The following is a 25,480-nucleotide window of genomic DNA, read 5'->3' as shown; positions in this document are numbered from 1 at the left end:
GTGCCAGGTTGATTTTGTATTGTTCTAGTTTCTGTAATGTGGAATCGAGTCAAATGCCTTACAGAAGTGTAAGTATATTACATCAACATTATCACCTTTGTCAACCAATCTTGTAAACTCATCAAAAAAGATAGTTTGATTAAAATCTATTGTACATAAACCCATGGTTTTGATTATATTAATCAAGTCCCATGCAAGCCATTCCATCATTTTGTCTGAGATCAGTGACAGGCTAAAAGTCAATTGCTGTAGTCATCACATTTATTCTTTTTAAATATTGTCCTCTAGAAAACTTCCCAGTGTTCAAAGACTTTTTGAAAAGTCAAGAGCGATCTTTCCAGATACACCTCTACCCCGATATAACGCTGTCCTCGGGAGTCAAAAAATCTGTGTTATAGGTGAAACCGCGTTATATCGAACTTGCTTTGACCACCGGAGTGCGCAACGAAGCCCAAGATTTGGTAGTGATGGGGGACTTCAACTATCCAAATATATGTTGGGAAAATAACACAGCGGGGCACAGACTATCCAACAAATTCTTGGACTGCATTGCAGACAACTTTTTATTTCAGAAGGTTGAAAAAGCTACTGGGGGGGAAGCTGTTCTAGACTTGATTTTAACAAATAGGGAGGAACTCATTGAGAATTTGAAATTCGAAGGCAGATTGGGTGAAAGTGATCATGAAATCATAGAGTTTGAAATTCTAAGGAAGGGTAGAAGGGAGTACAGCAAAATAGAGACAATGGATTTCAGGAAGGCGGATTTTGGTAATCTCAGAGAGCTGATAGGTAAGGTCCCATGGGAATCAAGACTGAGGGGAAAAACGACTGAGGAGAGTTGGCAGTTTTTCAAAGGGACACTATTAAGGGCCCAAAAGCAAGCTATTCCGCTGGTTAGGAAAGATAGAAAATGTGGCAAAAGACCACCTTGGCTTAACCACAAGATCTTGCATGATCTAAAAAATAAAAAGGAGTCATATAAAAAATGGAAATTAGGACAGATTACAAAGGATGAATATAGGCAAACGACACAGGAATGCAGGGGCAAGATTAGAAAGGCAAAGGCACAAAATGAGCTACGGGAATAAAGAGAAACAAGAAGACTTTTTATCAATACATTATAAGCAAGAGGAAGACCAAAGATAGGGTAGGCCCATTGCTCAGTGAAGAGGGAGAAACAGTAACAGGATACTTAGAAATGGCAGAGATGCTTAATGACTTCTTTGTTTCAGTCTTCACCGAGAAGACTGAAGGAATGCCTAACCTAGTGAATGCTAATGGGAAGGGGGTAGGTTTAGCAGATAAAATAAAAAAAGAACAAGTTAAAAATCACTTAGAAAAGTTAGATGCCTGCAATTCACCAGGGCCTGATGAAATGCATCCTAGAATACTCAAGGAGCTAATAGAGGAGGTATCTGAGCCTCTAGCTATTATCTTTGGAAAATCATGGGAGACGGGAGAGATTCCAGAAGCCTGGAAAAGGGCAAATATAGTGCCCATCTATAAAAAAGGAAATAAAAACAACCCAGGAAACTACAGACCAGTTAGTTTAACTTCTGTGCCAGGGAAGATAATGGAGCAAGTAATTAAGGAAATCTGCAAACACTTGGAAGGTGGTAAGGTGATAGGGAACAGCCAGCATGGATTTGTAAAGAACAAATCATGTCAAACCAATCTGATAGCTTTCTTTGATAGGATAACGAGTCTTGTGGATAAGGGAGAAGCTGTGGATGGGGTATACCTAGACTTTAGTAAGGCATTTGATACGTCTCGCATGATATTCTTATCGATAAACTAGGCAAATACAATTTAGATGGGGCTACTATAAGGTGGGTGCAAAACTGGCTGGATAACCATACTCAGAGAGTTGTTATTAATGGTTCCTAATCCTGCTGGAAAGGCATAACGAGTGGGGTTCCGCAGGGGTCTGTTTTGGGACCGGCTCTGTTCAATATCTTCATTAATGACTTAGATATTGGCATAGAAAGTACGCTTATTAAGTTTGCGGATGATACCAAACTGGGAGGGATTGCAACTGCTTTGGAAGACAGGGTCATAATTCAAAATGATCTGGACAAATTGGAGAAATGGTCTGAGGTAAACAGGATGAAGTTTAACAAAGACAAATGCAAAATGCTCCACTTAGGAAGGAACAATCAGTTTCACACATACAGAATGGGAAGAGACTCTCTAGGAAGGAGTATGGCAGAAAGGGATCTCTGGAGATATTTAAGAGAAGGTTAGATAAATGTCTATCAGGGATGGTCTAGACAATATTTGGTCCTGCCATGAGGGCAGGGGACTGGACTCGATGACCTCTCGAGGTCCCTTCCAGTCCTAGAATCTATCAATCTATGAAAGGGCCTTCCCTCTTGGTGAGACACATTTTTAGCTTTAGGGGACTGTATAAATCCATTAATAAAGAAGCCTAGATTTAGCACTAGTGTCTTGTGGCAAAGGACAGTGGAATTATTCTTGAGTTAAGGGGTAAAGCCTACATTTGGTTAATATTTGTTAACAGATTTGATGTCCATAATATACAGAGGTGCTCAGAAACAATGTTGATGGGCAGGATTTTAAGTGACAAACTGTAAATATAACTATGAAGTAGAAGTGGTTGGGGCAACGCTTGTATTAACTAATAGGTAACATCTAAATGCGTCAACGCCTAGTACAGAGTAAGGGAACTCAGTTTAATATACCAGGGGTTCCTTCAGAATGAAGGCTACATTTTAGTCATGGGTATTTTTAGTAAAAGTCATGGACAGGTGACGGCCTATGACCTGACCATGACTTTTACTATATACCCCTGACTAAAACTGGGGGCGGGAGGGACAAGTTCCCTACCCAACTCCTGGGAAGCGACTGGCCCAAGGGCTGCTTGAGCTGCTCAGGTGGCTCCCGGGCCAGCCGCACAGGCTGCTGCAGAAGTCACGGAAAGTCACGAAATCCATGAGCTCTGTGACCTCCATGACAAACGTGGAGCCTTATTCATAATAAATGGGGAACTGAGTGATATACTGAGGTATAATTTAAAATAAACGGTTCTTTATAGTCATTTGCAAGGTTGGCATCCCATGGAAGATGAAGTGAAAATGCAAGAAATGACCAGCACAAATGAAAAAAGAAAATTTTATTTCTCAGTGTTTCTTCACTGTCAATACTGTCCTTTTTGATACAACACATTGCAAAAAAATCTCTGCTTTTTCCATTTTAAACAACTACAATATTTACAGGCGGTTTTCAATAACACACACGCAGACACATACACGCTTACAGACACACGCAAGAACATGTATCCCTATCCCTGGCAAGATATCCATATGCTGGTAGAGGCAATGTGTATTTTTCATAGCCCATTCAAAACTCAACCCACTCTCCCCATCTATGTTTTATTCCCCTCCTCCCTCAATTTTCTAATCAGCAGCTCATTGTCAGGCCTACTTAGGGTCCTTATGGAACAAGTTAACATTCAGCTCTATGTCATCTGTCTATTAAAGTCATGGGATGATTGAATTTACCAGAGGTTATATATTCAAACTGTACACCAGAAATTATTAGATTGCTTGTATTCAAATGTTTGTGACTGAGTGATGTACATATACTCCTGAAGTCTTTTGGAGCAGCCATCTTAAATCATTTTTCTTGGAAATATACGTATACAACACTGAGGTGAAACAAGTAATGTACTGTAGTTCCCACCAAGGTGTTATGTAACCATTCTTTTATTAAGGCACATAAATACAACTAATTTCTTACACTGTCTAGCTTCACTGAGTGAACATCAGGCTATCATGTACTGAGTAATGCCAGACAACAAGAAGAGTTAAAGCCTATATAATAGGTATAAAATCCCCTTAATAAAATTAGCTACATAAAACCTGGTGGTTTAACCAGATATCCAATATGAGTTACTTATATATTTTGAATGATTATTCATTATAAGAAATCCAAGTTGTTCTACTCCAGTTTGTGGAGGGAGAGTCCATTTTCTATTAATAAAGGTCTTCAACAAGTATAAGTTATGTATCTATACCACTGGGTCATTTAGTCTCTTGGATGTGGTATCAGTGAAATGATTCACAGTTGGATATTATTCCCCAAGGCAAAACTTTTAGGGCATCTGCCACAAACTGCCAAAGGCACTAATACCACAGCATATCTATTCTGAATTTTCAGTTAATTATTCACCTAAGGTCTGCCCTAAAAGATCACCATCTCACAGAAAGCAGAATGGGGTAGAGGAAGGACTGGAGATGAACTGCAAAGAGTTAATATGAAAATTGAGTCAAGGTCAGAAATGTGCCAAGTGCCCCACTAAACAGGATATAGGGCCATTCAACTACTTACCTTTTTTAAAATCCTTCCTCCCCCAACCCCATTGTGAAATCCTCTATCACTTCCTAGTTTGCAAGAGAGATCCCAGAATTAATCCATCACTCCATGACATCACAGATACCATGAGTTGCATAGAAATTCAGGTATCAGTGGTGGTCATATGCATTCTGGGATGTCATTAGCAAAACCAGGAAGTATCAAAAGATTTCACAGGTAGCTAGTGTGGGAGAGGAGGAATTCAAGAATTTAAGTTAACTTTAATTGTGTTTTGCTGCTGAATGCCCCTGCAATTTGCTTAGTACAGACAGTCAGTGTATTTCTGTACTTAAATATTCATTTTAGCTCAGCAATAAGCCCTTAATGTATTTATCTACAAATACCACCTTTAGAGAAATCTACTTACAGAAACAAAGTAGATGTGGATCCATATTCCAGGACACTACAAAGCTAGTCTTAACTGGAATGTTAATACAGCAAAATACCAGCAACACACAATGCTGCCAGAGGATAGGAGTGAAACCCTGCCACCACCTTTCTACAAGGCTGAAGTTTCCATGTTGGACTGAGAAAGTTTAAGAACTCTATTCTACAGCCATGACACTCTAGTCTGGTAGGACAACAATGTGAGAATATTCAGTGCTTCCACTGCCCCTCAAAAATAAAAAATTCGTATGCCTCAGTATTAACTTCTAACGATTACACCACCACAAAAATGAAAGCATAGCAATCAATTTAAAATAAATCTTGCTGGAGCACAGGCTGACCTAACATATTTGGAGTCAGAAGAATTTGGGTAGGGTTTTGTCCATCATGAAATCAAGAGCCCACTAATTTTATACAAATTAATAGACAATCCAATATAAAATAATTGAGATAATTTAAGGACTTTATAACCAAGTAACTGGAATATTGTAAGGTGAAAGAATTTTTAAAAGCCGTATGGAAGGGTAAAATTGCAATTAGCTGATTTTTAGTGAGCATATCTGAAAACAGTTAATAGTAAATTATTAGGATTTACAAGCAGTTTTGGTGTTGGTGAAATACAACTATCTGAATGACATCATACAGACTTACTAATAACACTTTCAGCAGAACAACGTTGCAATTGGTGTTCAAATGTCAACAGATTGGAAACCTTAAGATTAAAAATAGAGATCCACAAGTCATATTTACTGTTTAAGACATGCCTTGGTTCTTCTAAACTTTACCTTTTAATTTAACTTTGAATAATAAAGTGTTACTGTAGTATTTTTATATAGCCTCAAAGCATATTATTAGGAATGGACTTGTTTCTTGCCCAAGAGAGAGTAACAGAGATTGCACATAAAAACCATATTTGAAGAGGTGCTTCATCCAAGTTGTGATTTTTTATAATGGGCTGTATGTATTTACTTTGCTTTTTAAGCATCTGATTCTCTCAAGGCATCAGAACAGTAAAGAACCCTTGTATGAACACCAAAATCCCCAGAGAGGATGCTCATTCGTTCGTCTTTGTGAAACAATATTCCAACTGATCAAGGAAATCGATCTTGTAATTGTCAGCAGAGAAAGGGCATAAAAGTACAAATCTTCATTAAAAATGTGTTCAACTCAAACAGAAATTTTCTTCACTCATGACAGCAAAGCTACAAAACTGCCAATGAAGTCAGCTACTTCACTGTTTTCAGATAACTAGGAGATAAATGTAACCACACTATCATGTGCACGTTTGGGAAGGTGTTTGGAACAGAAAAATGATTTCTAAGGTGATAGATTCTGAACTGTGCATTTATGCAAAGATTAAATACTGCATATGTATAAACTGTACAGTAATATGCAATTGTAAAATGCACAGTACATCAAGTGTACAAGCTTTGCATAGTATACAACATAAGCAAAGCCCTACAACAGTGCACTAGGAATAGGATTCATAACTGACCAGACACTAGGCATAGAAAAGACTACTTTTTCATAGCTAAAAGCATATAGTAACTTGAGTCAGAATATCTACACTGCTTTGCAGTAGGCATTTGCTTCCTACATTTTCCTTACCCCTTGTATATTTACTCTTACATAAGTATATAATGGACTAGATTTCAGTGCTGACAGAGAAATAATTGCAACACATCCCCTGCAATCTGCTAAAAGTCTCCCCCAGTTATACTACCTAGGAAGAAGAGGTAATGATGGGGGAGAGAAGATGGCTGCTCTCAAAAGCTAGGACTGTGTAAAGTTCTCTGCAGAACTGAGCATAATTCCAGATCAGAGACAGGAAACAATCACAACATGTACATTTTTCTCATGGATTCAGAGAATCAAGTCAGAGGAGCTGCAACTTAAAGAATTTTTCACTTGACCAGAGCTCAAAGAGCCGGGAAGTTCTAAACTGAAGTTTTCTCCTCACACCTCCATGGTAAATTTGAGTTACTTGTTTCCCTGAAGAACACATTTTAAAAAACACAATAAAACCTAGGATATGTAACACATGAATAATTGAACTTCACAGTTATAAATACTCAAATTACAGTTACATAGAATATATAATAATTGAAAATAAAATTCAAGTCATAGAAAAGAATGAAGACTAGAGGGAAAGGAAAGGTGAGATGGTAAAAATGATACAACAGTTTAGGGCTGTGCCTCCTCTATAATTCCTTTAAAAAAAAAAAAACCCAACCAAACCTCAGTTGTTTAACTGGATTGAATCTGAAAACCTTCAAGGTCACAGAAAATAGACCTGGATCATGGACTAAGATTCACCTCTACCTCCCTCAAAAATCAAGTGCCTTTTCCAGAGAAGAGCCGTCAGTATAACTGAGTTAGCTCCAGGGGTAAAGGAGCAGAGAAGTCAGGACTATCTAAGGGAGACAAAGGATGCAAATTAGTGCATTGGGACCCACTTTAAAGCTGAATATGTTGTACAGATGATTGATGCACCACAACCAAAACAGCCTTTGATATAGTTATGGGGATATTCAGGTACATTACTAGATATTTGGTATTCTGCCATTTATTCTGAAAAGGATGCAATGCACTGATATGAAATACAGACTATTGAACCAAACAGAATCCCTGGCACAGCTTTTACCGTCAACATGTATATGGAGAGGGAGGGGGTTAATCCCAAAGGCAATTTAAATAATGATATTTTATTTATATATAAATAAATGTTCTGAGCAATCTCAGATATTTTAGTGCATCGCTGTAAAAAATTAGTGCAGTTCTCTCATTAAAGATTTTAGCTCACAAGGAAGAAGATAATCTATATGTCTGTTCAGTCTCTCGCCATACATAAAACCTCTATACAGCTTTACGCTGAACCAAAGCTTTGTATGCTAGTCACTTTCTTCAAATAAGGTAAATGGACGCCACATCCTCTGTGACAAAACATGGCAATTTTTGGCAAAGCAATAGAAAAATATGAGGCGCTCGTATTTTAGAACTGAAGTTTGTTGATTTAAAGCAATACACAATGCATAAAACAAAGTTTCAAAACAAAAATGATGTCTCAACAAATCTTTACCCTTCATGCAAATGTTTCCTCAGCAGCTAACAACTTAAACCCCCCCAGCTCTTACACTTCTTTATTTTGGGGAAGGGCCTTCTACAAGCCCCGTTTTCAAGTCCTGTTCTATAGCTGGACTAAAGTTTCATGCCCGGGGAGCATCCTCTCCTGACCCCTCCTCTCTTCTGAATCCTTGGAGGAGGGGAAGTTTAATTAGCAGTGTGGCTCACACTTCAGCCCCAAGTTCTAGGACTCCAGTTTCAACCACAGCAACATATTTGTCTTCAATCTGGACCAGCAGGATGGTTTTATCTATGTGGGACCTACTCCCTGGATCTCTGCTGCAAGGCACCCAGCGGTGAATCACCTGGAGAAGGCAATCATAACAATATGAAAGGTTAGTTCCACACGGATTACTGCCATTTCATGGTGTTGATTTATAATTCTGTACCATAACAAGGCAGAGGCAAAAGTATTGAAAATGTCATACAACCTAACCACACATTTTTCAATGGTAATATATCCATGGCTATATTATTCTTGTAATACTTCCTCAAAATCTGCTATAATCTCTTCATGCCAGTAAGGAAAGCTTGGAAATACACCAAATAACTACAGAAATGCTGTTTGGCACACAAAATCCAATCTGAGGAAGACATATTTTGAGGAAAGAGGCCTATAAAGGAGGTAAGACTTTACTTTTCTGTGCTCTGCAGAATCTTAGCTTTTCTTTTTGGTTTTCCTACAACCATAGAGTTTTCTAGTCCTCTAGATACAATAGATGAAGACAGTCCTTCCTACTGCATATTACTAAACCCCTGTGTTTTTGTATCTATAGCAGTAAAGGATGAAAACTCAGAGGTTTACTTTCTGTCATTCATCTCAGTGGAGTGTTAAAAGAATACTTAAGTCTGTTTAAAAACACACTCATCGAGCTTAAACTGTTACATATAAATTGTAAAGAACAGCTGGGGTTGGATTTCAGCAAGAGGAATCAAGTTAATCCAAACCAGACCCCATGTTAACCACTGCAAACTCAGCGAAGAGCTGGGGGGTGGGGGAAGACAAGGAGGAACTTGGATATAATGAAGCTCCATTTACAGTGAAAATAAAGAGTCCCAAATTATTTTGGTGCACTGCAGTGAACAAACTGCTATTTAGGTTATAGTGATGCTCTAATGATTTAGACCAATGAGACGTGAAATATTACACTCCTCCCCAAAAGAGACTTTCAGAAACACAGGTTTGTTCTCTATCTCTACAAATTATTCACAAGATACCACAGAAAGGAACAGGATTTCAGAAGCATTATTTGCTGTCTGTGCAGGAGCTTTGGTAAACTGCATTTCTTCAACCAAGAAAATGTGTGCTATTTTGGTATACATTTAACACACTTTCACAAGGCAGGGTACTGTATTGTATTTAATAGAAAAGCAGAAGCACACTTAGGAAAGAAGCAGGATGCACATAATGTTGAGAAATTTGAGACCAATTCAGTTAAGTCACGTTTAAAAGCATAATTTTTAAAAAAAGTATAAATGTAGGGCCAACAAAAACCCCTCAGTGATCACAGGAGAATGAATACACACTTTCTGAAAGCCAGTGCACAGAACATCTCAAACAAAAACCCAAGTCATTTCTACACTTTTTTTGAAACACAGCTTACAAACTAGGTACAGAGACACACACAGATCTTAGAGCAGAGGTTCTGAACCCTTCATTGTGGGAGCTCTGGTCCTGCCCATCTCATGTTCCATCATGCAGTGTCCAAAAACAGATTCTGTCCATTCATTCTTCACTCTCCCCTCCAAACCTTTTCCCCTTTCTTTTTGTTCGTTTTTGCTCTGGTTCACTGCTTCTCTCCCTAGTTACTCCCTCTGAAAGCTATTCTCTTCCCCATGGTTACTCAACAGAAAGCTACGCGCTACTTGGTGTGGGGGTGTGCTCATTAGTGGCTCAGTGGTCCAGGACACATGCTCCTGCAGCTGAGGGGGATGTTTTGAGAGTTTTCAGGCAGTGCCTTTGGCTAGTAAGCAGTTTCTTGTGTCCCAGCGTGCACAAGCATCTCCCCTGCTCAGTTGCATTAAAAGACTGCAAAAGGAGCTATACCCATCTCCTAGAACTGGAAGGGACCTCAAAAGGTCATCGAGTCCAGCCCCCTGCCTTCACTAGCAGGACCAATTTTTGCCCCAGATCCCTAAGTGGCCCCCTCAAGGATTGAACTCACAACCCTGGGTTTAGCAGGCCAGTGCTCAAACCACTGAGAAGTGAGTTTCAAGTGAACTTTACCAACAGCAGCAAGTTTGTTATAGGGAGTTGGAGTAGATCTAATGTCATGAAGGTTTTACCACACAACTCCTTCTACGCATACTCCGGGAGGGAGTGCCCTCCCTCTTTCCCCAGGTTAAAAGACACCATCCTAGAGAAAAACTGCTAGCACTATGTTCCAGAAAGGAAGTAATGCTCCAGAATTACTAAACAGAACTATTCACACAAATATTAATAGAAATAAACATTTAGATCAGCAGCTTATTCTAACCTTCAAACCCTCTCTTTTTAACCACCTTCTTATCATCCAACAGTGTAGATGATGGCATCCTGTGACAAGCAAGGCCAGTTAACAAATTCCTTGGAAGCAATTGCCAAGTGACGCTGGCCAACTGCCAAGGAGTACTCAGAATGATATGCATTATCACTAGGATATGCCTTATCTGCAATGGCTAACACAGTAAGTTTCAAAACTAGAAGGCACAGTATTAACAACCTAGACCCTTTAATTTGCTTATTGTGTCTTATATACAATACCACTAGCAGCTGCTGTATTAAGTCAAGTTTACAGCTTAGATTTAATGTACATGAACCATAAGAGTGGACTGCCAATGGCAATACAAATTCAGTCAAGGACAAGGGGAATTTATTTCTGTGTTCTTCATTCACACACTTAAAAATCAAGTTAGACTTTAGCTGTTCATGGAAGCCAATACTTCTGAGCATAAGACACCGTAATAGTGGTTAGAACAGAGCACTGGGTGTCGAGTTCATTTCCCTGCTGCCACTATCTGCTCTTGAACAAGTTGTAACTACTCTGCACTTCTCTTTCTTCCCTCTCTTCCCCAATAGGTACAATAGGCATAAGTTTTTACCATCTTCATAAAACACTTTGAGAGTCTTTGTTGAAAGGTGCTACAAGGAAAAAGTATGTTGCATTTTTGGCTGCCAATTCAAAGAATGTTTTTTCCTTCAGGACAAAATTTCCCATATGACAAGCCCTACAAGAAAGTTTAGGATGTTTTAAAAAGTCTCCTTAGGGTTCTCAAGGCTGATTGAAAAGAACTGGGGTAGGGTGGATCAAAGATTTTATAAAACTGTATATTTCTAAGAGAATCTCAGTACCCAGCCTCCCTGGAATAGCTTCCTGGATGCTTGGGGGGAGTGGAGGCTGTAACCTCCACCAGTTTATTTTCTAATGCATACCACTGAATGCCTATGTGGGAAGTCTGAATTGCTAAGCATTAGGAAGTACACTGCTACCTCGATATACCACCACCCGATATAACACGAATTCGGATATAATGGGGTAAAGCAGTGCTCCGGGGGAGGGGGGGAGGGGCTGCGCACTCTGGTGGATCAAAGGAAGTTCAATACAGTGTTATATCGAGGTACCTGTTCCCAGTGCCAATCAATACATGCACACATCATTTTAGAGTAGTAGTGTGTCTTCCCTGGTAGTTCTTATGCCTTTTATATTTAAGGGCATTCTGACTTATTTGATTGTATCATTCAGCTCTGAATATTATAGTGATCTTGAAGAACACCCCTGTTGGGGCCGAGCACTGATCCAGGAATGACTAACTGTGTATAAGTAAAATGATGAGATTTCTGAAAGGTAGAGTTGCAGTTTTCTAGAAAGGAAACTATTTCAGTACATAATAATCCTCTCCACTAGATGCAGTGAACGCTGAAGGTGCAGCTCTAACAGCGGAGGAGGAGAAGGGGGATTATAATTAATACGCCACTGGAAAAAACTTAAGACTATATCTTTGTTTTCAGTTGAATCTCAGAACTTCCTTTTTATATACAGAAATGAACTGGAGCCCTAATTGTGTTATCTAACAAAGTGACATTTAAACATAATTGACTCAACTCTATTTGCATTATAGTGATTTGATTTAAAGCCAAATGCCATTAACCAAGCAATTCCTGTAATATTAAGGCTGGCTAGTAAATTCATCTTTAGCATACTCTCAGGAGTGGATAATTTTAGGAAAGGAAAACTGAAGGCTGGGTTGAATAGAACTGTAATTTAAATGCAATGCACATAAGGGTTTTGCTTTAGGTTTATTTGTTGTTGTCTTTTGTTTAGGGCTGTCGATTAATCGCAGTTAACTCATGCAATTAACTCAAAAATTAATTGCAATTAAAAAAATTCATCGCGATTAATTGCAATTTTAATTGCACTATTAAACAGAATACCAATTGAAATTTATTAAATATTTTGGATATTTTTCTACATTTTCATAAATATTGTATTGTGCTGTAATTGAAATCAAAGTGTATATTATTTTTTATTACAAATATTTGCACTGTAAAAATTATAAACAAAATAGTATTTTTCAATTCACCTCATACAAGTACTGAAGAGCAATCTCTTTGTTGTGAAACTGCAACGTACAAATGTAGATTTTTTCCCCCCTTACATAATTGCACTCAAAAACAAAACAATGTAAAACTTCAGAGCCTACAAAGTCCACTCAGTCCTACTTCTTGTTCAGCCAATCACTAAGACAAACAAGCTTGTTTACATTTACAGAAGATAATGGTGCCCTCTTATTGACGTCACCAGAAAGCGAGAACAGGCATTTGCATGGCACTTTTGTAGCCGGCATTGCAAGGTATTTACATGCCAGATATGCTAAACATTTGTATGCCCCTTCATGCTTCAGCCACCATTCCAGAGGACATGCTTCCATCCTGATGATGCTCGTTAAAAAAAAAAATGTGTTAATTAAATTTGTGACTGAACTCCTTGTCGGGGAACTGTATATCTCCTACTCTGTTTTACCCACATTCTGCCATATATTTCATGTTACAGCAGTCTTGGATGATGACCCAGCATATGTTGTTCATTTTAATAACACTTTTGCTGCAGATTTGACAAAATGCAAAGGTAACAATGTGAGATTTCTAAAGATAGCTACAGCACTCAACCAAATGTTTAAGAATCTGAAGTGCCTTCCAAAGTCTGAGGGGGATGAGGTGTGGAGTGTGATTTCAAAAGTCTTAAAAGAGCAACACGCGAATGCGGAAACCACAGAACCCGAACCACCGAAAAAGAAAATCAACCTTCTGCTGGTGGAATCTGACTCAGATAATGAAAATGAATATGCGTCAGTCCGCACTGCTTTGGATTGTTATCAAGCAGAACCCGTCATCAGCATGGATGCATGTCCCCTGGAATGATGGTCGATGCATGAAGGGACATATGAATCATTAGCACATCTGACACAGATTTCTTGCTATGCCAGCTACAACAGTGCTACGAGAATGCCTGTTCTCACTTTCAGGTTGACACTGTAAACAAGAAGAGGGCAGCATTGTCTCCTGCAAATGTAAACAAGCTTGTTTGTCTGAACAAGAAGTAGGACTGAGTGGACTTGCAGGCTCTAAAAATTTTACTTGGTTTTATTTTTGAAAGCATTTTTTTGTACATAATTCTACATTTGTAAGTTCAACTTTCATGACAAAGAGGTTGCATTACAGTACTTGAATGAGGTGAATTGAAAAACACTTTTTTTTACAGTGCAAATATTTGTAATAGAAGTAATTTAAAAATGAGCACTGTACACTTCACTTTGTATTCTGTGTTGTAATTGAAATCAGTATGTTTGAAAATGTAGAAAACATCAAAAATATTTAAATAAATGGTACTCTATTATTGGTTAACAGTGCGATTAATTGTGCGATTAATTTTTTTAATCGCTTGACAACCCTACTTTTGCACCCTTCGGATTGGTTTCAGAAATTTCACCCAGTTCAAGTGAGGGCCTAGGCTTCTTCTTGCATACAGGTAGTAACTCAAAAGAACATCTGCTCAATGAGCATATGATCAAATATATCTTTTGAATGGTGTCGGCACAGTGTTTCAGACTGACCTTTAACAAAGTTGACTCCCCCGCCCCCCTCCCCAATTCACAAAATCAGCTTCCAAGTGAAACTTACATGGCCTTCCATGCCTTCCTGAGGACTCCAGTCTTTCCAGCTATTTCTTCCAGCTTTTAGCCGTATCACCTCATCTGGCCACTGCAGCTCCTTCCTTTTAGACATGTTGATCCCTTCCAGTACTTGGCTGGGATCCATTATCTAAAATGAAAAATAGAAATTGATTTTAGACTATTATGGAGCCAATTAATGGTTAATAGTGAACCCATAACTGTTCCCTTAGATGCTACTCATAAAAATGTTGCTCTTTAAAGGACTGATCTTGCACCCACTGAAGTCAATGGCAAAGCTTCAGTGGATTTCAGTAGTGCAGATTCAAGCCTTAAGTTAGCTAAGAGCTACACTTCAAAAAACTTGAGTGGCACAGGCCTCCAGATTTGGGAATGCAGAGCACAAGGCTCAGAGGATTTATCACTAGGTAAAAGAACGAAGTTCCATTTAGGATGCTCAGCAGAGACAAGCCAGTGTTTTGAAATTAACAGGCTTTCTGCACTTGGAAGAGGCCAGCAGGAAAGCATTGTGGAAAACCTCCCTCAACTTGTGAACAAGCAGGAGCTGCTTAGATACCCACCATCACACTAAGAGTTTACAGAAGGGACACGGAAGAAATATTTTTGGGAAAAAACAGTTTTAAAAGAGCGTCCCTGAACGTTAGCAGATCTTAGCTGTAGTTTATACTTAGTCCACCCCTGCCTGCATACAAAAGCTACAAAACTGAGGCCTGCCAAATTTATTCGCAATTGTCTGTCGTTACTGAATGACTATGACCAAGGCAGGCTTCACTATGGTATTAAGTTTTGTCACCATGTGACGCAAGCTGGATACGACCTTTGTCCTATTAGTGACTTCTTCTAAATTTATCCCAGCAACGCTCTATTGTAAACATATACAAGGGTTTATTGAAAGCCACATAAGCTAGAGTTTGTGTTTAACTTCCAGATTTCAACAAAACTACCAAGATTTCCCCCGGCAACTTAAATCAATGGTGAACTGGCACATGCTCAAAGACTTTGTATGTGGCAATAACCAAGAAGTGAACAATGAAAAAGAAACTGACAATATTTTTACAAAAACAACAAGGAGTCTGGTGGCACCTTAAAGACTAACAGAAGACTTGCATCCGAAGAAGTGAGGTTTTTACCCACGAAAGCTTATGCCCAAATAAATCTGTTAGTCTTTAAGGTGCCACCAGACTCCTTGTTGTTTTTGTAGATACAGACTAACACAGCTACCCCCTGATACTTGACAGTATTTTTACAGTGACTTCTACAGAAAATTTTCTTAGTTTGCAAATCAAAAGATACAAACTGCCAGCACTGCAAAGGAAGCTGTTCTGCCTTTCATGTTACAACCAGTAAATAAAGATACCGCAAGCAAAACTAAGCTTATAATTTTGTTGTTAATGTATGAAGCAGAACAGAATCTAGCTGACTTTCTCACAGCTGTGTACTAAAATAAAACATGTCTGTAATGTGAGTGGATATTGCTCAGTATTCCAGTACGCCACCTGTTCAGCAAAATAAAGATGAATCTTTCTAGTCATAACTGCACTTCTGTTCTGCACTGAGAAACTCCAGGACATGTGTGTAGATAGAAGGCAGAGATAGTGTTATTTAGTTACCACAAGGTGTAAGATGATAAAAATACTGTAATGAGGGGAAAAAATAAGGGCTAAAAAAGTGTAGATTAACATGTTCTTCTGGCTGATTCACCTGGATTCTGTAAATAACTTCATCCCTTTTGGCTTGCATATGGTTTGCAGGGCTTGCATTACCACCTGACTGTGCATCAGTTATGTTATTCCCGCCTTCTGTTCCTAGAAAGCCCACAAGGGCATGCTGTTTACAGGCTGGGATGCTTTGGCTGGAGCTGCTGGAAGAGGGTAGGCCATGCTGCACGATGACAACGCCAGTCTGGCTAGTGGGTTCCATTTGGTTCACCATGGATAGGCGGGACTGGATGGAGGATGGGAGGTTACGAAGGGATATCTGACTGGTGGAAGAGCGTCGGCAAGGCACAAAGCCTGTAGTGGACGTGCGAAGTGATGAATGGCGACTGCTGTAGCAATAAGATGAATGGCTGGCTACTGAGGCACGGGCAGGGGAATGTCTGACAAGGCTTGACTGCACAGAGTGGGAGCTGTGACTGGTGCCTAAAAGAAAACAAAAAACAAAAACAGAATCAGGAGAGTTGATAGTTTTAATACATGCCTGCCACACATTTTAGATTTTAGACACTTACACAAAAGTGTTCTTGCACCTCGCTACAAAATTGATGGGCATATTAAAAATGCCTAGAATACTTCAGAGACAAGATGTACTGGTCCTCTCAACAATGAAATATTTGAATATGTTCAATTAATCTTAACTGGTTTAAGAAACTGATATTACATTGCTAGGAGCATAGATGCAAAAGTGTAAGTGTCCTTGATAAGTATGAGCCCAGCTCTTATTGCATTAATGAAGTATTTCTTTAATGCTCAAGAATTTGGTTTCTCATTCTACGTTGTCCAATTCTGTCAGTAACATTTGCAGTGTTTCAAAACACCAAATATTCTTAGTCAAACATGTGGCTTGACTGCACTCCTAAATGTGCATCAGAAAGTTTAGTTACTATTGCTGCCATTTTAACAAGTTCTGAAATGTTCAATTAGATTTGAAGTTGTCAAAGAAAAACCATAAGCATTTTAGCTCTTATTAGTGTTATTTAATGCATATTAATTAATGCTTCTCTCTGGTGCCAGACAGTTGTAGATACCCCATCACAATTATGGACCTTATAATGCTGTATGGTATGATAAGATTCAGAAGCTGGCAATGTACTAATCTGTAAAATAGTTCTATTTTTCTTGAAAGGCAAATGAAAGCAACTATACCTAAGGAAACACACAAGCTCAATTACCTCCAGTTCCTCACTAGATCACTAACGGCACTTTCTTGGATACTGTTTAACAAACCCTGTAGCAACAGACAATTTACTCCACAGTAGCAGTAAGGTTGTAGTAGCATAAAAGATAGATATTCACATGTATAAAACTCTTGCTATGAGTTTGGTATTTGTGAACACAAGGGAACAGTAGAACTGGTGTAGGTTAGCCATACTGTAGGGAAGTGCTATGAAAGGTTATCCCACTCAGCTCTGGTCAGCATATCAATCCTGATCTGCAATCCTCAAACCATTCCAGTAGCGGTCCAGAGACCTGCCACTGTGCTAAACTGCATTGTGATTTTGGGATATGAATCCATTACAGAATCAAATTAATTTTGTGCTTGTAGCCCAGCCCTGATCTACAGTGGTGAAAAATACCATTCCCTCTGGGACAGCTAGCCTATGTACAGTTCCAGTATTTTATATAATATACACACTTTAGGTTAGTTTTACCTAATGTTGAGGGGTGAGATGTGACAGGAGGATGGAGTCCCACTCCAGGGCCCTGCCCTGTAATTAAATTCCCGCCTGCTTGTGACATGCTGCTTTGCGACTCATTGGCAGCTGCACTGTTACTTGTGCAGGGAGCCCCACCTCCAGCATCTGAATCTTCAATGTTTCCACCACTGTTGCAGCCAGCACCACAACCTTTCCTTAATCTGAGAACACAATGAGAAACAACTGTATTAGCGAACAGAAAAAAGTGACCAGACATCTGTTTCAACTATATTGCTTTTTCCTTCTGTACTATGCTTTCCCCAACTTGTAGGTTGCTATCTGAGACAGCACTAAAAATATTTTCCTGACAAACATTTAAGTGATATTTACTTTTATTTATGTAGTTCCAACTGTTTAAAAATGTGACTTTGAGAATTCAGTGGTACTACTTTTAATAACAAATACTAGACTTTATTGCTCTTCTATTTTGTGGTCATATTAGCACCAGAGTTTATGCTGTTCTGTCTATAATGGCAGTCATTTATCTGATCTCTAATTTCAGGCTTTTCCTCATACTTTTTCTCTCTTTATGTTTAAAGTGAGCAGGAAAAAACTGTTAGCTCTTTTCATCTGTTTCTTTTTTTATTGCTTTAGCAATGGATTTCAGTTATGACATACTTTAGTGACTATGATGTGCTAGGGTTCTTTGAGATTTTTATACTACCCATGCCAGCATTTGAACATTTAGGTGGGCTAATAAATTTGTTAGTTACAGCCTGTAAGCTTTTATTTTTACTATGTTGCTTGGAAAGCTACGCTTCATTTAGACTCACTAAAGAAAGCACATTTACTCATCCTCCAGTCCCTAGTACTACCCTTGTTCTTCTGTTCTCAAATACATTGCTAAATCCTTTCCCAGTCTCTTTGCTTCTTGATCTAGGATTTTGAAGTATAATTAGCTTAGGTCTAATGCTTTGTTATGGTACTGTGACAGGTTATTCTAGCAATATGCTGGAGAAGTGGTTTGGGGTGGAGAAGAGATACATCAGGGTTTGCAGTAAATACACCACAAAATTTTGAGGAAGCAGCCAATTTGTATTTATATACTGTAGGTGTACAACGTGGTTATACCTACATTTAGTCAAATACTCGTGTAGTACTGACTAACTTTTAGAATGTTGCTTACATATTCAAAGTGCTGTACAAAGTCATCAATCTTGAAAGCATTAATGCCTTGCATAATTTTACTCATGAGAGAGTCCCAGTTACTTCAGTGGGACTACTCACATATTTAAGCATGTTAAAGTCCCAGATCTGCATCAATCTTCCCCACACCTTTGTGAAGTAGATAATTATACTCCTCTTATGGACAGAATAAACTGAGGCATTGAAAATGACACACTCAAACCCCACAGCACCTCACTGGCACAGCTGAGATTACAACTCAAGGCATAATATTTCCACCTAGAATTTTTTTTATAAGTTGTTAAAATTGGACACGATATTCTAATTGACAAAATTCTTGTGATGTTGTTCACGTGGCCTGCTGAATAACACTCTTGCCATAGCAGTGGCCATGTGTTGCAGGGGAAAATACTGAGAGGCATCCACACTTCTGTGATTGAATGCCATAAATTATGCTCTGCTAAGATGTACTAACATCTTAGTACATCTTAGCATTGACAGTGATGTTGCTGAATAGCTGAATGCTCTTGAGAACTCATTCCCATAGCTCACCTGTGCCATGTGGACACTATGAAGTTTCTGATATTTCCCAAACTGATAGCTCCCCCAAGAAACTCCTTGAGCTGATCATGGCTATCTGAATAGGAAGTAGTCAAAGGTGAGACGTAGATGGGGTATCCAATGGGCTGGTCACAAGAAGAATTGATCATATTCCTCAAAGCCTGCTTTGCATTTTGGATGCTCCCTCTTTCTGGGTTACGGTTACGCAGGAAGACAAGTTCCTGCTGCTGCCCAGCCCAGAGGCCACGCACACACTCCTTATTTACCTGCAAAAGAACAGCAAAAAAAATCAAGAAAAAAAGGACATACTGGAAAACTAGTCAAGGGGAGGAAGAAAAAAAAGCTTCTAACCTTCCATAACTGTTGTTCTTTGAGATGTGTTACTCATGTCCATGCCAATATAGGTGCGTGCTTGCCCCGAGCACTGCCACCGGAAAGTTTTTCCCTCTGTGGTATCTATCAGGTTGGGTGTGGTGCCCTCTGGAGTTGTGCTCTCATAGCGCTGGTATAAAGGACCCTGCCGACTCACCGACCCCTCAGTTCCATCTTGCCGGCTAATTCCGATAGTGAGGTAGGAGTGGGAGGTTTTGGATTGGACATAAGCAAAACATCTCGGAGAACAGCAGCTACAGAAGGTTAGTAACCGTTTTTTCTTCTTCGAGTGCTTGCTCATGTCCATTCTAATGTAGGTTACTCCCAAGCAGATGTAAGGGGTGGGGGTTGGAGTTCATTGACAAGCAGATTGTAGCACTGCTCTGCCAAACCTAGCATCGTCTTTAGCCTGCTGAATCATGGCATAGTGAGATGCGAAAGTGTAGACCGAAGACCATACTGCCACTCTACAGATGTCCTAGATAGGGACCTGTGCCACAAATGCAACTGAAGATGTTTATGCCCTTGTGGAGTGTGCTGTCAGGGACAGAGCCGGGACTTTCATCAGATTATAGCATTTGTGGCTACAGGACGTGATCCATGATGAGATTCTCTGGACTGAGACTGAAAGACCCTTCATCCTGTCTGTAATAGCCACAAAAAATTGAGTAATTTTTCAAAATGGATTTAGTTCTTTCCGTGTAGAAGGCCAGCGTGTGTCTGACATCTAGTTAGTGAAGCCTCTGCTCCTGTTTGTTGGCATGCAGTTTCAGATAGAAGACCAGAAGGAATATGTCCTGATTACTATGGAATTGTGAAACCATCTTTGGGATAAAGACTAGGTGAGGACATAACTCGACCTTGTCCTTGAAGAATACTGTGTATGGAGGTTCTGAAGTAAGGGCCCTAATCTCCAATACCCTTCTGGCCTAAGTAATGGCCACCACGAAAGCCACCTTCCAGGACAAATAGAGCAGAGAATACATTGCCAATGGCTCGAATGGGGAACCTATGATCCTTGAGAACACCAGGTTGAGATCCCATGGGGTACAGCCTGTCAAGTCCCTTGAGAAACCAACTGCAGATCGAGTTTGCAAAGATGGACCAGCCATTCACCCACAGATGAAAAGCCAAAACTGCAGTCAGGTGGACGCTAATCGATTAAACCAATAGCCCTGCTGTTTCAGGTGTAGCAAGCAGTCCAGAATGAATGGTATTGATGATTGCATGGGCAAGACACCTTTCTGCGCTCACCAGATCAAGAACCTTTTCCAATTTGCCAGGTACACAGTTCTAGCGGACGGCTTTCTACTCCCTAAAAACTTCTCGAACTAGTCCGGAGCATAAGCTTCCAGACCGTGAGATGAAAAGCCTTGAGGTTTGGGTGATGCAGGTGACTGTGGTCCTGGGATATTAGGTCTGGAACCTGAGGTAGTTGGATTGGTGTTTCTACTGATAGGTTCAAGAGCACCATGAACCAGTGCTGGCGTGGCCAGGCTGGGGCTATCAGGATGATTCCTGCTCTGTCCCATCTAATCCTCAGCAAGACCTTGTGTATGAGAGGAATGGCTGAGAATGCATAGAACAGATGCCCCGTCCAGGGCAAGAGGAAGACATCTGTCAGAGATCCTGGACTGTGGCCCAGGAAACAGCGGAATTGGAGACACTTCCTGTTGCACCTCGTTGCAAATAGATCTATTTGGGGAATTCCCCACTTCTGAAAGATGACTTGTAGGATCTCTAGGCAGATGGACCACTCGTGGTGGTTGGAGAAAACCCTGCTGAGGTGATCAGCAAGTTGGTTCTGAGAATCTGGCAGATAGATTTCCTTGAGGTGAATCGAGTGGGCTATGCAAAATTCCCATAAGCGAAGTGCCTTCTGGCACAGGTGAGAAGAGCGTGCTCCACCCTGTCTGTTGATAGAGAACGTGGCTGTTGTGTTGCCTGTAAGGACTGACGTGCACCTGCCTGCTACATGGGTTTGGAATGCCTGGCAGGCCAGGCGAACTGCCCTGAGCTCTCTGACACTGATGTGCAATAAGAGCTCTTCTGGAGACCAGAGGACCTGAGTCCTGAGGAAGCCCAAGCAGGTCACCATCCCATTGCCAAAGCATCTGATGAGAGAGACTGACAGTTGGGGTCTTGAGAAAAGGACTCCTGCGCACACCGTTAGCAAGTCTAGCCACCGATTGTGGGAAGTAATCACCAATGGGGGAACCGTAGTGACTGAGTTTACATGATGTAGGCTTGGTGAGTATACTGACGCCAGCCACGCTTAGAGAGGTATGAGCCGAAGTCTTATGTGATGAACCACATAGCTGCAAGATGCCATGTGGCCCAGGAGCTGTAAGCAATTTCTTGCCATGATGACAGGGTGATTCTTGAGGCTTTCTATAAGTTTTCTATGCTTGGAAGCATGCTTCTGGGAGAGAAGCTCTGGCCTGTACCAAGTCCAGAACTGCCCTGATGAATTCTATCCTCTGGACCAGGAAGAAGGTGGATGTCTGTGCATCTATGAGCAGACCTAAGTTCTGGAAGGTCAACTGTATTAGTCTCACATCTGTCTTTACCTGGAGTCTGGATCGACTTTTCATCAGCCAATCGTCGAGGTATGAATAAACCTGAACTCTTTATCTCCTCAAGAAGGCTACAACAACTGACATGCACTTCATGAATACCTGAGGGACCGCCAAGAGACAGAATGGGAGCACCATAAATTGGTAGTGCACATGGTTCATGACAAATTTGAGGAACTTTCTGTGTCCCTGAAAGGTGGCAATGTGGAAATATGTGTCCTTTAAGTCAAGGGCAGCGTACCAGTCCCCTGGATCCAAGGAGGGAATGATGGAGGCCAAGGAGACCATGTGGAATTTCAGCTTCTTCGTGAATTTGTTAAGATTTTGCAGGTCCAGAATTGGTCAGAGACTGCCATTGGCTTTTGGGATTAGGAAGTATTGGGAATAGAATTCTCAACCCCTTAGCTCTGGGGGAACCTCCTCCACTGATCCCCCCACTCTTAAGAGTGATTGCACATCTTGGGTTAGAGTTGTTTCTGAGAAGGGTCCCTGAAGATGAACGGGGAGGGAAGGTGGCAAGGAGGGGAACAAAAAAATTGAAGGGTGTATCCCACTGTGACCATGCATAGCACCCGATCAAAGTGGGATAACCAGTCCACAAAATCTGGGGAATTTGGATCCATAAACTATCCTGGTACATCGTCCCTGAGCATCCCATCAAAAAGTCTGCTTTGACCCTGCCAAGTGTCTGGGGGTGCAGCTACAGATGAAGACAGTGGGGGAGGTTTCTGCCTGTAGCCCCTGCTCTTCCTGTTGCTATAGTCCTGTCAAGCCGGCGGAAGGAAGAAGCGAGCCGTTTGCTGTGGCCCTTCTCTCTTCTAAAAACTGAAGTTTGGAGTCTGTCCGCTCTGAAAAGATTGACGTATTTTCAAATGGCAGGTCCTGCAAAGTGTTGGACCTTGTGCGGCAAGCCCGAGGACGGCCCGATGTGGGTTGCACCCTGGCAGCATCTCTCTGTCCCACTGACCTCAGTGTAGGTGATCAGCCTCTGTCGGTCTTCCTTTGCTTCTTCCTAGGCACTAGTGACTGTGAATGGTGCTTGGGCTCTCTCGCATTCGCATCCTTATTTGGCACCAGGGATGACTGATGGTGCCGAGGTTCCTTAGGCATGGTCGGAGCATCTCACCTTGGTGCTGGAGCTGAGGAATGGCGCCGGACATCCCAAAGTGAAGCCAGGGTGCTTCTTACTGAGGCCAACATACTCGGTGCCGAGTCCAAGTGGCCCTGCTCCAATAGAGGTCAGAGTGCTGCCTCCATGAGGATAGAGCGGAGTCTAGCGTCTCTGTCCTTTTTGGTGCGGGCTTAAAATCCCTACACAGCTGAGCTTCTCCCAGACACTTGAAGCAGCTGGAATGGGGGTCACTCACAGGCATAGGCTTGTGACAAGATTCACAAGGCTTGAAACCTGGAGACTGAGGCATGCCCTGGTTCTGGGGGGTGGGTCGGTTAATCCCACTTAGCAGGGTTCCTAACTAACTAACATAATAACTGAAACTTAATTAATAAATACAATTAACTAGATACAATCAGAGTAGGGAAAAGTTCACTCAAGAAATACTTGCAACAGCAAGAACGAGCCGTAGTTCCAGCAACCATCGCGGGCCATAAGAAGGAACTGGTGGGTTGGCAGAGTCCTTTATACCGAATCTATGAGCGCGCAACTCCAGGGAGCAGCAGAGCCGACCTGACAGATACCACGGAGGTAAAATCTTTCTAGTGGTGATGCTCATGGCAAGCACACACCTACATTGGAATGGACATGAGCAAGAACTACATTATTATGGATAGAGCGTATAAAAGTGTACACAGCACTGTACAACCATCAAGCATTCATGCTCCCTGCGTCAAAGGACTCAATATATGGGCACAAGCTGCAAACAGTACAGAATAAAGTGCACAAATACGTAATGGCAGGTCGGCCCTCTAATAGGAGCTGGATTCTAGTTTTTGAAGAGTGAGTGGCAGTTTGGCCTCTCTCAATGTTAATTGAGGATTCTCTCACATACCTTGGGGGTGGGGTGGGGGCATACATAAATGATGATATGAAGCAGATAAAAGGTCCATTTAAGAATGACACTTGAGTGGACAAAGGGGAGCAGCAGGAAATAAAGCTGAAATCCAAAGTTAGAGAGACCTGGAAGAAAAGCTTAAGCGTTGTTCAGAAGAGGGGGCATCTGTGTAAATACTGAAGAGGTAGAAGTAAAGCTATGGTCAGACTAAGGCTACATTTATCACTGTTGTCTAACTGTAGATAAATTCAAAATTGCCACCAACAGTACAAGTCACAATACAGACATGCTTTCATGGGGCCATGTTTATACAGCAGGAGTATTATGCTGACTTTACAAGGTATTCAACACTTTCCAGACCTCATACACATAATGGACAAAAGGGCAATAAGAAGATAAACAATTAGGTCCAATGAAACTAACATAAAGGGACTGCTGAAACTGTGTTTTCCGGCTATTGTTACTAGGTATTTTCAGAGAGGACATTACACTTTTTTTTTCTGTCAATATTTAATGTTCATGGACAGCACTATCTTGATAACCAATTAAGTACACTCTCTCCATGAGGGCAGCCCAAGCAGTGACCGCCTACTGAGACAGGTAATGGGTTGGGCTGAAGTAGTAGTTTTCTAATTTTACACTAAATTCTAAAACACCATGAAGCAGATCATATGTTCATTCCATGTGCATATACAATAAACACACACCTTGATTACTCTGAAACTGAGATACCGCTTGTTCAGCATGATGATTTTATATTCATTGGTACCATCATCCATCACGTGGCGGAGGGCAAGCAGGGAGGGAGAGTTGGAAAGGACAGCACTCCTCCAGGCAGGGTCCCCTTCATGTGCTATAACCAGGTTTTGCTCATGGGACACAATGGCTTCGTAGAGGACAGTAGGGTCATCGTATTCATCTGGGGAAGTGAAGTGATCCTGAATGAAAGCATTATTTGAGAACAGCTTAGTGTCATAGATGCTAATTGTGTAAAAAGTAGAGATTTCAGACCTCAGAAATGATAGATAATGCATTGCACAAAATTACATTAATCAAAAACAGATTCCCACCATTGTTCAGATGAGTTCAATATCCACCACATCAAATGTTTCTGTAAGTTTGGGGGTTGGGAGGATTTATCTAATATTGGGAACGGTTAGTTATTATAATTTTGATACTGATTTTATTGTGTATCTAGTCACATTGCCTATGGAGAGGCTCAGAAGCCTTGAAGTTTAAAACCAAAGAAGTAAAGTACTGAGTATTCAGTGAGAGGCTTCTTTTCAACAGTTGGTCTCATTTACTGTCAAAAAACTACATGAATGTGTGTTCAACACTGTCCCGCATAGTCACACACTAAAAAGAAATCG

At 40.7% G+C, this 25,480-nt stretch overlaps 1 protein-coding gene across 8 annotated transcripts in view; it reads right to left on the bottom strand.

Annotated features, from left to right (window-relative positions):
• Nucleotides 1–3,118: 3,118 nt before the first annotated feature.
• Nucleotides 3,119–25,480, bottom strand: part of PCNX1 (pecanex 1) — a 130,072-nt gene continuing 107,710 nt past the window's right edge. For 7 of the 8 annotated variants that reach the window (XM_005309364.5, XM_042849369.2, XM_042849370.2 and 4 more), the window contains 6 exons: nucleotides 24,818–25,048; nucleotides 19,145–19,419; nucleotides 17,423–17,628; nucleotides 15,754–16,193; nucleotides 14,042–14,182; nucleotides 3,119–8,189 (listed from right to left, as the gene is read on the bottom strand). In XM_005309364.5, the coding sequence (XP_005309421.1) occupies nucleotides 8,049–8,189; nucleotides 14,042–14,182; nucleotides 15,754–16,193; nucleotides 17,423–17,628; nucleotides 19,145–19,419; nucleotides 24,818–25,048 (1,434 nt within the window). In that variant the 3' untranslated portion in view covers nucleotides 3,119–8,048. Of the gene's footprint in view, nucleotides 8,190–14,041; nucleotides 14,183–15,753; nucleotides 16,194–17,422; nucleotides 17,629–19,144; nucleotides 19,420–24,817; nucleotides 25,049–25,480 lie in introns of those variants that run through there. The other variant, XM_042849372.2, reaches the window with a different exon arrangement.

This window comes from Chrysemys picta, chromosome 4 (assembly GCF_011386835.1).
Source record: "Chrysemys picta bellii isolate R12L10 chromosome 4, ASM1138683v2, whole genome shotgun sequence".
Taxonomy (NCBI): domain Eukaryota; kingdom Metazoa; phylum Chordata; order Testudines; family Emydidae; genus Chrysemys; species Chrysemys picta.
The sequence above is the reverse complement of the archived record's forward strand: the minus strand, read 5'-3'. Positions and strand labels throughout refer to the sequence as shown.